A 12,572-nucleotide genomic window follows, 5' to 3' on the forward strand; every position below is an offset into this window, starting at 1 on the left:
ATTGTATCTGTATCTTCTACAGAAATTCAATATGCAAAACCAAAAGGTAATGATTATGAAATGCAAGTCCAGAACATGACCCAGTGAAGCCAGGAAAAATAATTTGCAAATATCTATCAACTCATGCTTTGTTTTGGAAGTTAACTTCTAGACAGCTTTAAAGGAAACTGATTTTCTGTATTTTCCAAACAATTGAAAATCTAATGGAAACAATAAAACTGATGAGCTTCCAACTACTTTAAGACCAGCTTGCAGGTCCTGAGACAATAAATTTCCTGTTTTCAAATATCTTGTGGATGAGATTTAGAGTTATGTGAACCTTCAACTATGACTCAATCCTGAATAATAGCAATAAATAAGATCAAATGACAGGATGAAGGGCAGAGGGGGAGAAGAAAGAATCAACACTAAGTAATTAAGAATTATTCTGGTACAGAGCAATTCTTCTGTTTCCGTAACAGATTTCAGATTTAAATAGTAAATTATTTACTTAACTCATTTTTTCACAAGTGCCCCAGATGAAATTGCTTTAATGCCTCAAACATTTAGCTGTGGCTACACTTAATAATTATATTTTTTTGTATCAGTACTCTGACTGACAACTAGAGATGTGATCCAACAGCACAAATCCTGTATTTCCAATATGGCATGATGATAAAGACACTTAACAGCTGTAGTACCTTACAATATATATTGTTTTAATTGTTCTAAATTCAAATCCGAAATCCAAAGGTAGATTAGCAGTCTATATCAGTAAGTCATTATCACATATAGAAATAAAAAGTACATTTATACATATACAGCCTATATAATGGTACATTCCAGTTTTCCAGCTCCCTATCAAAAAAGTTAACTACTTAAAGAATACAACAGATCAAGTCCCTTTATTGTTCAAGGAATGTTCTCTCAACTTTGAGAATTCTCTTCAGACCAACAGATGAAACATTAAATAAGTAAATTAAGGTATTCTGATCTCTATAACCTCTCTTCCTTCTCCCCCTCTCACTTCAAGAGACCAACTAGTCCTTTAGTTAGATATAAATTGAAGATGCAAAAAATTTATGATAAAACTCACATGGGAAAGCACAAATCCTATCATTTCTCCTTTATGCACTGCTGTTTCTTACACAAGTAGTCATTTCCATTGTTTCCCCTCTTAATGCCCTCCTCCCTGTGCTGAATTGCTCGAGCACAGCAATTTCAGTTTATTTAACATTATTAAAACCATAAAAACCTTGCTTGGAAATTTAGTTTCAGTTATCCTTCCTCCCCAGATACGGTAAACTGATTCTCTAAAGATCGTAACGGATTATTTACATGTGCAAGCCAACTTCTATAGAAAAATATTTGAGCTTATCGGCACACTTTGTGTGCACACAAGTCAGTGGAAAGTTGATTTACCTCATTTAACTCTATACTAGATCCCTGATATGGTTAATGACATTTTACATGAGCACTTGTTTTCCATGTCTTTCTCCTTCAATGGTCAACTTCAAAATGCCACCTGCCACTTCATATAGCAACAGCAGGGGAAACAAGCTTGTCAGGGCTTTACAATCTGTTTTAGGAAAACAATAGTAGGATAACTGGATAATTGGAATTTCTGGGATTGATGAATCACAGAGATATCACTTATTACCCCCAGCTTTTATTTTTTTTTTTTTTTTTTTTTTTTTTTTTTTTTTAAGAGAATAGATTTTTTTTCCTGATTTTAAAAAAGTTACAGTCTGCAAGAAAGGTTATGGAAAGTAACGCATACTGGGCAGTACTTCTTATAATCTTTCTTCAAGTTGTTCTATGACCAAATGTGGTTCATAATTTGTGCTCTGATCTATTGGGGTTTTGTCTTTTTTGTTTGTTTTCATCTTTTTTTTAAATATACAATGTATATGCAATGGAATAACATTTATCCTTTACAGGGAATGTCAACAACATTTCTTTTAGAAAAGCAATCTTTTATGCAGTCATAAGAAACTATCATTAGCAGTTATTTTATAGAAATACGAAATAGTTGTGTTACTTGAAAACTCATTTCTCAACCAAGATTTGGAGATTGTAGGAGAATTTAAGTAGTTTTTCTTTTTCACTCAAATTTCTTCAAGCATAAGACCAACCCTATTAGCAGTGCCTGAGGACCCATTCCTGCTTTCAAATACTGTGGTACCACACCTTTACCAACACCAGGTGACAACTCCTTAATGTTTTCAAGCTGTGGTACTAATTGGCACCAAAATGATGTTAATGTATCAGCAGCTATCTAACAGCAAGCACCTTAACACTATATCATGAATTTCTAAACACATTACTATATATACACAACTCAAACTTCAGAAGGAAACAAATTTAGACCATAAAGTACTGATGGAAGTTGTTTCTGAGGCACTGTGCAACAGAAAGAGTCAGCTTGCTGTCAAATCTGGCCATGTTTAGACGCAAGTATAGAACACGCTTTGGAGAAAGCATTTGTTTATCAACACATATTGTGCTAACAGATAAAGAAAGCCATTATGACTTGAACTAATACACACTAAGCAAAAAAAGAATACCATGATAAATATACCTCTACATCCTCAAGGCTCAGTACAAGTAGAAAAAAACCAAAACAAACCCAACCCAAACCTAAACCACCTCTCTTCCTTGGTGTATGCTCATTCACTTAAGTACAAGAAGGTAAAGGAAATATTTGAGGAAAATGATGGGGATAAGACCATGAAGAACCTAGCAGCACACTTTTATTTCTTACATAATATATAAAATAAAGTTCTTGTCTATTCATTTCTAATGGACAGTGACATCTTTAGCATGGACTGATCTTCAGTAAAAAAAGTGTCCTTTTCAGAGAACTTTGCCAATGGGACAGGTGGAGGCCTCTCAGGAAGGCCTGATGTTGAGGAACACCATCCGCAACAGGAGCTACAAGGTACCCCACACAGAGTTTGTTTTAAACCCTATGAATTAGTCAGCTTTACTGATAGTAATGTTAGATAGTAGTAGATTCATGGTTATTTCCAATAAATCAGAAATCTATTAAGTGTGTAGCATATAATACAAAAAGAGTCAGCTAAAGGATTTCCTGGAATTTTTTTTTTTTTTTTGACGCTTCATACAGTGCAGTATTTGATCAAAGCAGTGTTTAATATGATGACAGGAGTGTTGATTTCTTTGCCACTAGATCAGCTGAGGTTACATCTATTGGATTAGTTCAGAGAAAAAGCCAATAGGGAATAGACTACTCTATACAGGTAAAAGAAGAAAGCATAATCAGATGAAAAATGGGTATAAATCAAGAGTAAGAGTTCAGTTCTATTAATTGATTTATTAAATAAACTTATAAACCAGCTCCTACTACTTGTTTCATGTTACTGATCTTTGCTTTTGCTTGTTCCTTCTTCTTCCTGTAAATCTTTTCCACTAAAAAAAAAGCACAGTAATTCTTTAAAGTCTATTTGATAGTCCTATGTTAACACATTCAGCTGTAGCTTTTTATCAAGAAAGAAGCAAAAGCTGTCTCTGAGCACTGCACCTCGGTTACTCATTAATCCTCTTTCCTGTTTGTCCAGTCTAAGATACTGCACAACAGCAGAGAGAACATTTTTTGGAAAAGAAAGCTACTCTACTAGCTTCCACTTTTTGTAAATCAACAGCATTTCATGATGTATTTGTAAATCAAGATTTTGCTCTCCATTGCCCTTCCACCCTGAGTTTTCCCATCACTGTGTTCTGAAGAAGGCAGCCCATTTTTCATCCCAATACCCACAAAAAGGTTTCAATGATACCGTTACAGCTACAATTCCCTGTAGGTACTGATACTTTCTAGCACATACATTAAAAGCCACTAAGATGCAGTTGTACATAATGACAGGTTGAACCATCTGGTACTGTCAAACATTTCTGATTAAAAAGTTAGTTTTTAACAGCTTTCAGATTTGTGCTAGCAGTCAGTCATGAGAAGTCACATTACTCAAGTTAAAATGCAGAAGACCACATTAGCATATTTCTTGTACTTGCATAACATCTTAAAAAAATTCTCACTAATCACACTAACTTCTATATAAAACAATAAAATTTTCTGGATTACCTTAAGAGAACCAAACTTGACATAATTTTCACATAACATGTATAGAAATAACAATATTTTTGAAATACGTCTTCTACAATTATTTCCAGAGGAGACCTAAATAAAGGCTTAAGGCAGGAACTCATTCTGTAGTAAATAACTTGCACATTTTGATACACATAGGAAAAGGACAGCCTCTACCGTCTTCAGAAGTAACTCCTAAAAAGTTACAACATTTAATCCTGAAGAAAACATTGCATTCTGTTCTGTGGAAGTTATTCTGTAATTATATTAAGATGCAAAGTTACTGAAGATCTCATTAAAAGAGAAATATACTGTGCCTTAAACCATAATATCGTAACTTGCCATTCTGATCCCCTTGTTCCAAAAGGCCAAGTTTATACCATCAAATACTTATAAGGGCTTTGAGCAAGAGTAAACACCAAAATACATCACTGGTAACAATACTCAAGCAATATACATGCTGAAAATATGAAGATTCAAAAGACATTTATGCTATTAATTTCTATGTCTCAAAGCAAAAATGCTCCATGCAAAATCATTGAGCTGCAGAGTGTTTTGTAACCACAGCCTAACACTTCACCTAAGTAAGTGAAAAGTTTGAAGTCAGAGTTCTACTACGATTCTAAGTTTTGGAGCTAAGAAGAAAACCATTACCCATAGTTAGACTCTTGCAGTTTTTAAAAATTTCTTTTACACTATACATAAGACACAAGAATAGACTTCCTTAATTTCAACATGCTCCACTGTGGGGCAGGGAAGTTAAAAAAATAATAAAAAAATTATCAGTCTTCTAGTCAGAGATTGCAATTGCTGTCCTGAGACTCAAGTTAAACAGTGCTGATGGGATACTTCTACAATATTTATGACAGGAATCAAACTTTTGACTGACATTTGAATGCACAAGACTAGAAGTGCTTAACTGCATGTACACTACAAAACAAAACCATGTAGACATGTAAAGATGTGTCCATAGAAACACAGTGGACACAGATTCACATGGGAGAAATGTGTTTGTTATAAAAAAAAAAAATAAAGAGAGAGCTCCAGTTACAGTATATTACTAAAATCCATGCAACAGCATCTTAATGTATGAAGAAGTTGTAATTGAGAATTACCGGATTATTGGAAAAACATGTCATTAATAGATTAATTTTTCTTTTTTGTCTCATCACTGTTTTGAGACTTACCAGTAAGTATTCAACATTCTAGATACCTATTATTCCTGTCTCAGAAAACTGTCAGTTTCCTTGACTGAAAACTAAGTCTGCTTCATCAAGTTGCAACTTCTTTGCTGTACTCATATTCCTTTCAATTGTGAGTTTAAAGTTACAACTTGCTCCATTCAAAAATGACTTGTATTTGTGAAATGTTACGCTGAACTGATGTTTGAGCAAAGCATTAGGATGGCATAAATTAAACAGTCATGATCATAGTAAGCAGACTAATAAAGCACACTGCTTTGTTTTTCTTATTGGAAAGTATTTAACACTAACTAAATTGCTATGAAAGTATTAAAAAAAAATTCTTTGACAATGTTCTTCCTTACCTCCCACTCTTTAGCAGCATCTTCAGTAGTAGATTCTTCACTAGTTTCAGGCTCTTCCTTCTTTTTTACCACTATAAATCCAGGTTCTCGAAGAGATTCCCCAGTATCTTCTGCATATATCTCTGGACTCCACTGGATAAAGAAGACATACAAGTGATCTGTCCTAGAGAAGTCAAGTAATGACACAGAAAAGAAAATAAGGTAAGTTTGTGATCTTTTGGGTCATGTCTAACAATTATCAAGTATTTAAGGTTAAAGTGAAAATACTTACTATTTCATGTTTGTCTAGATATTAAACACACATTTGAAAAAAAGCTAGGTTTTTTGTTGGTTTGTGGGTTTGTTTTTTTTTTTTTCCTTCCTAATTATATGAAGCTGACACTGGAGGAAAAAGCAGGAAACAAGTTGGCAATCAACTAGCTGCATTTTCATATATAACTAATGTCCTTCAACTACTTCTGTCCCAGTGGAAACCTCTGTTTACAACTGAAATAATTTCCAAAATAAAACACTGAGAATTTTTAATTTTATTTTAAAAGAGTTACATAAAAACATTAACAAAATTGGAATTTAAAAGTGTTTGCATGTCTGTTTTCCCCATCCCTGAAGAAGAGCTGAACACTCCCAAGACATGTGACCAAAATTAAACAGACTGTGAGAATTACTACAGATATGAGAGAGAATGAGCTAGATCATAACCTACAGACTACTCTAACTGCAGTACTGCAGTAAGTACCAAGATTCAAAGCTACCTCCTTTTAAGTTACCTGCCACAAAATGCATGGTTCTCCAGTTTGGAAGAACAAAATGCCCAAATTCCCAGAAGAAAGTTATTCACAACCCTACTAGATGTCAGTCTATACTGTTCAAGCATTTCCTGTAGGTGCACAGATGGAGCATTTAAGAAGAGGGACGTGCAATGAATCCACTAGTATCTCTTCATCATGGAAAAGACAGCTTTAGAGCTAGAGCTTTATAGCTCTGCTTACTAAGACTTTGAATATTCCTTATGCCTCTCTTCAGAGGTACTTGCTACAGTGAATATGCATACTGGATTAGCATGCAGAACAATATTTGGACTTCCCCCCCCACCCCACTAAATCCCTGAATACTGAAAGAACACCAAGAGATATAGAGCAGCAAAGTCTCTCAAAACTGCACCTATAATTTTCATGTGCCTCTGTCTAAAAGGCTGTGATAATAGTCTCCGAACAGGGTCAGTTATTCAGTTACCCTTGTTAAAATCAAGGTTCCTGGATAACACTGATAAAAAAAAGAAAGATAAATCTTTCTCTGATAGTAAGAGAATAAAACATTTCAGATGCTTTAAGCTAGATAAGTTCTGTGACAAAGAACAAGAAGCTGCAGAGTCATGCACTGAATGAAGTATCAAATTTTAAGTCTTACAAGTAGCAAAATTGAAAAAAAATCATTATTTTAACTTTAAGAACTTGAAATTTGGTATAATTAGGGCAGTTTAAAAAAGTAAATAAAACTTAGAGTTCCTTAAACATCAAGACACTCCTTCCCAGACTGGCTCATCTGAGATGAAGAACACTGAAATAATGCAGGTTTGTCAGATACCTACTTTTTTTCCTCTTTCTTACCACTAGGTGACAAAGACAACTGGGTTGACACTAAATATTTTGACTTACAGAGTAGCACTCAATAAGGTTAACTGAATTAAGAAAACAAACACCCCACTAACACCAGATCTGACTTTGTGTACAAAAACATAGGACATACAATGGATGGAAAAAGAACAGATTACTAACTACCATGCAGTTAGAGAGAGAAACCCTTCATAGGTGGAGTAATTCCCAAGGAGATCTGATACAGACTGTAAACTAAGAACTATTTCTTCTGAATAGGTGATAAATTCTGCTTTGTGCTGAAGATAAGTACTTGCTCTGCTACCTTAGAAAATGAATCAAAGAGACAGTAATCATTTTAATAAACCAACCTAGACATCATTGCCATACGTGAAACATCCGCTTTCAAATTAAATATGATATGAATAGAACAAGAAAATTTGAGTTGACTGTAACCACAAGAGGTCATCTGGCCCAGACAGGATTAGCTATACAGAACCAGTGTGACATATCTGTCTCAAGAAAATGCATAATCGCCACCAGTTAGGAGTAGCAGGGGTGATGTTTAAAAGCAGGTTAGTGACCTTCTAGTACAGACTCAATTCTTTCTGTTGGAAAACTCAAGTATTTTGATGACGTTTCAGTCCATTACACATCTCCATTCACAGTGAACACAAAAAAAAGAGACTACTACCTTTCTTGTTGCAGCCAACTTAAGTATGAAAATGATTTTATGTTTGTAATCAACCTTTTCTCCTTTAGATTAAAGAACCCCACTTACTTCTAATTTTCTTTATATGTTACACTTTCTAGGTATTAATTAGTCTTGCTGCTTTCCTCTGGACTCTCTCCAATTGATCCATATCTGTCCTCAACTGCAGTGCCCCAACTGGATATTCTATGCCATTCAGCTCAAAAGAAAAGATGGAAAAGTGACTTGATCATTGCATGTAGGTATTTATACAAGATGATAGCTGATAGTTTGTTGCTGTTCTTTCTTTCTTCCCACCCCCCATCTCTTCTGACAAGGATATAATAATCTCCAATACCCTCCCCTCCCCCCCCCCCAAAAAAAATCACATTCAACTTGAAAATATGTCAGTTTCCTAGCAGTAAAGATCATTTAGGAATTCAAGACTTTACCAGTGAGTGACCATGGACATCTCAAGTCTTTGAATCACTGCAACAAATTTAGATATTTTTCGGGTAGATATGTTTAAGTTGCTTCCTGGAAAAGTTTTATGTTCCATATACAAAGATAAGACAAAAGAACCCCAGCTAGCTCTTCTGAACTCAAAGCTCTAAGAAGTAGAGAGAATTTTTAGACAGTTTCCAAATAATGGGAAACACAGATAATGACAATAAAAACTTTGTTGCAGAACTCACTTCCTTCACCAGACACCACTTACTTGAATCTTTCTTTCATTATTTACTTGCTATGAACACAAGCCTAAATAATACCATGAGAAACTATCGGCTGAACTTGCAAGTAACTCAAGTAAATCAGTAAAATTTCAGTATGGTAAGGAGGTATTCCAGTGTTAAGTACAAGCCAATCATCAATATCCTCAGTTGTTGACCCTTTTTTTTGTGTTGCTTTATAGACAGTCACTCAAAATTTGAGTGGTGCAGGAAAAAAGCTCAAAGACCTACTGGAAAGCGTGGATTTTTACAGTTTATCTCCTCCTTACCTTTCTTGTGGAACAGCAAACCAGTACTCATGTTTTTTATCCCTCTGTGCATACTGTTGCATTGATGCACTTGCTTGTGAAACAAATGTTTTTCTCATGGGTTTTCCAACCCTGAGACGCAGAAACTTGTGAGATCGATGCCGTCTTTTTTCTTTTGTAAGAAAAGAACCTATTAGTAAAGAAAAAGTTAGCTATCAATGTACAAAAGAGCTTAACAAAATTATTAGCCAATTATGTATTAGGCAATACAGGTATACGCAATACAGGTATATAGGACAGATATATAAATAAGTAACAGGAGATGAGTTAACATAGGTAGTAATGATCACCTGTCCTTTTTTGTTACATAAATTGCATCAGCAGAATTAGCTTCAGAGTACAACACATTTGAATAATTCTAGCATTCATTTCTGCGTCCTACCCCAGATCACATTATGATAGTCTTTCATCCATGCTTGAAAGTATTTCAGAAGGTATTCTCAATGCATACCCCCTCACCACCAAATCAGAAAACCCTCCCACTGTTAAAAATATATTATATATATATACAGAAGATAAGAGGGTTAAGTAAGTACTTAGACTTGATTCACATATGTCAAAGCTGTTCATTAGTTACTTTTCATTTAAAAAAAGAAAAGTTCTGGCACTACTAATAGAGGAATAAGATGAATTTTAATTTGTTAGCTACATCAAACACTTCAAAGGTATGAACACCACTTCATGATGAAGTATATTGGATGTTGCAGTACGGATTTTTTTCCCCCTCCAGTGGTATATTTAATTGAACTAATAGAATTATACAATTACCCTCAAAGTTGAATTGTCAAGTCAGCACAAGGTAAATTAAGAAGCCTTCTCAAAATTGTTTCTTTGCTAGATTAATTGCCCAAATCCTAGAACATGAGCTCCTGCCACAAAATACTTCTTAAAGCAAGGAAGGAATATGTAAATTTAAGAGTTCTTATGATCAGCTATGAAAACAAAAGTATTTATCCTACCTCTAGCATTATATGTATGTACATATGTACAGATATGTTCCAATTTTCTAGGACACTCATCTTTTCTTTACAGCTGAAGTACTCCTTCAGAGTCTATACAGACTACAGATATACTAAGCACAGAAAACATCACCTTCTTGAGCTATAAACATCTCTACTGTATGTTTTCTCAATTAGATTTTCCCCATAAAGTTTAGAATAGCATTGTTCCACAAAAGAATATTTTTTTCAGTAAATATTTAAATATGCGTCTCCTAATTTTCAGTTACAACACTTTACAATTATACCTGCATTATACAGTATGGTAGAAGTGTCATAATATGTATTACTTGGAAGTATTTTATAAATCTAAGATCACAAGTAAACTGTAAAATAAAAACCCCAAAACCAAAAAGAACCAAAATAAAAAAAAACACTCATAGGATTGGCACATGAACTTTGTGACAGTGCTAGAGAAGTACTCTTAAAATGATCTGATATTTGGGATTTTCGTCCTTCAGATGCAGCAGTTAACTTCTCTGACCTAGAGGTCAGAGAAGTGGGATTTTTACCATACCTTAAAAAAGAAAAATGAGTGAGATTATAGCTCTAGCTAGCAGAGAGACTGAAAACAAACTATGTAGCCCTGCCCAAATCTCAAAAGGACTATTTATGATGCTTTTTTTCTGGTGTGTTCTCCAATATATTTTTTGTATATTTAACACAGAATTCATCAGACTTTAATAATGGCTATTGTGTGTTTTCTGCTTCCCCCCCCCTGCCCTTTTCAACCTCTGCCAATATCCAGTTAAGTAAGCAGCAGACATGTTGTCTTCAATGAATTTTCAGCTTGTTTATACACACACAAAATTATAGATCGTTACAACTCTGCCAAAGTATCAACTACATCTAGCTATTATTTCAGTCCAGTGGTTAACATAAGTGTCTGTAAAAAATAGAAGGGAATACAAGAGTCCTGCATTAACAAGAAAAAAAAAATCCAAGGGAGCCTTTTTAGTTATTCTAGTCTACTCATAGTTATCAACTTGCATTGCATCACCTGTTCAACATTCAGATCAAATAGATCATTAATTCAAAAATCAGAAACGTGAACTCTGTGAAGATCAACAAATGGTAGTTCTCAAAAACCTAGATGCTCAAAACCGCCGCAAAGGAGCAAAATTCAGTTAAGTCCTTGCTATATGCAGGAGATAAAAGGACTATGTAACAATCATACAAAAATCATAGTATGATTAATTCAGAGTTTTAGTCCAACAGACAGGATATGAGAAGAAGTTTACAGTGTTTCAATTTTTTAAATGACCCAGTGTTTTTTAGTGACCTATTGTTAACAGATCTGTCAGCTTGTCTTTGGTGACCCTCAAGAGTTAAGCAATAGATCTATGCTTTTACCTTGGCTCTACTTAAATTTGCCTGTAGACAAAGCTAGTACAAGCTTCACTTGTACTTGCAAGCTTCAAGCTTGCTAGTACAAGCAATCCATCTAGACTGAGAAATATTAATTCACAATGTACTGGCTTATTTGCATTCTGCAAATGCAACATGCAAGAATAAGAAGTAGACAATAATTTCAAATGAAGCTGGACTGAAGTTGTTACCACAAATCTCTAAAAACTAACCTGTGCTTTTTTTTTAATTTTTTTTTTCTTTCTATTGTACCCTTACAACCTTTAGTGAGGCTGTAACACTATGTGCAGAAGGTTTCTAGCCAGCACTCCTCTGTCTGACTGTATACAGACACTTTTTTGATCATATATGTATATACTCTGTGACTGTACAGATCATCATGCACAAAAACCTGTAGAGTCACTCAATGATGCAATCTTTTAGAAAACCCACAAACTAAAGCGTTTAATATAACTGAATTAGAAGTAATATTCAACTGTAGGAAGAGCAGCAATTGTGGCAAAGAACCCTTGGTGCCTGCATTTTTTAAAAGTCACAACCAGCAACTACTGCTAGCTGACATTTTTGCCAGAGGACTTCCTCTAATATTGAAGGCATAAAAGCCAAAGTTATCACAGAATGATGTAACTAGTCTGCTTCAAAATTGAACTGTTACTTCCTTAACAAGGTGAAAAAACCCTGAAAACTATCATATCAGATTCTGAAGTGTAAAATTAAATTCTGTATTCAATAGAGAGGTATATTCTTTGGTTGACAATCTCAACTTTTAATAATTAGCATAAGCAATTTGGCCTTCAAACACTCTCCACGTATAATTTATTAGTTTGTGACAGGCATTAATAGATATGTTTTCTTTCTCAAAATATTGCATAATTAAAACAACTAGTTTATCTCCAGTATTAAGATAGTAAGGCATCAAAAAGTGACCTACGAATATTTTAGAAAGCAAAATCAAATACATGTAGGAACATCTTTAAGTTACTTGAAAGACACTGTATCTTTTATACGAATTGAGTACCTTCAACAGACTTTCAAAGATGAATTCCAACTAATAATCTTAGGGTCTGATCTTTGTGGAGGAATAAAAGGTACTCAAGAAATAAACCTAGTTGTTGCCCATATTCATAGCATTAGTTTCTTACCAACTAGCTCTTACTTATCCTGAGAAATCTTTTTGTATGCTTAAGCTTGTTCTAGTCAGCACGAAAGTATGACAAGATGCAAGTGAAAGAGTTCTGAAAATATCAGTGTTAAGTC

At 34.3% G+C, this 12,572-nt stretch overlaps 1 protein-coding gene across 7 annotated transcripts in view; it reads right to left on the bottom strand.

Annotated features, from left to right (window-relative positions):
• OXR1 (oxidation resistance 1) overlaps positions 1-12,572 on the bottom strand; it is a 299,537-nt gene that overhangs the window by 30,323 nt on the left and 256,642 nt on the right. For all 7 annotated transcript variants that reach the window (XM_075743500.1, XM_075743497.1, XM_075743499.1 and 4 more), the window contains 2 exons: positions 8,911-9,079; positions 5,628-5,790 (listed from right to left, as the gene is read on the bottom strand). In XM_075743500.1, the coding sequence (XP_075599615.1) occupies positions 5,628-5,790; positions 8,911-9,079 (332 nt within the window). The remainder of the gene's footprint in view (positions 1-5,627; positions 5,791-8,910; positions 9,080-12,572) is intronic.

The sequence above is a fragment of the Balearica regulorum genome, chromosome 2, assembly GCF_011004875.1.
Source record: "Balearica regulorum gibbericeps isolate bBalReg1 chromosome 2, bBalReg1.pri, whole genome shotgun sequence".
In the NCBI taxonomy this organism is placed as follows: domain Eukaryota; kingdom Metazoa; phylum Chordata; class Aves; order Gruiformes; family Gruidae; genus Balearica; species Balearica regulorum.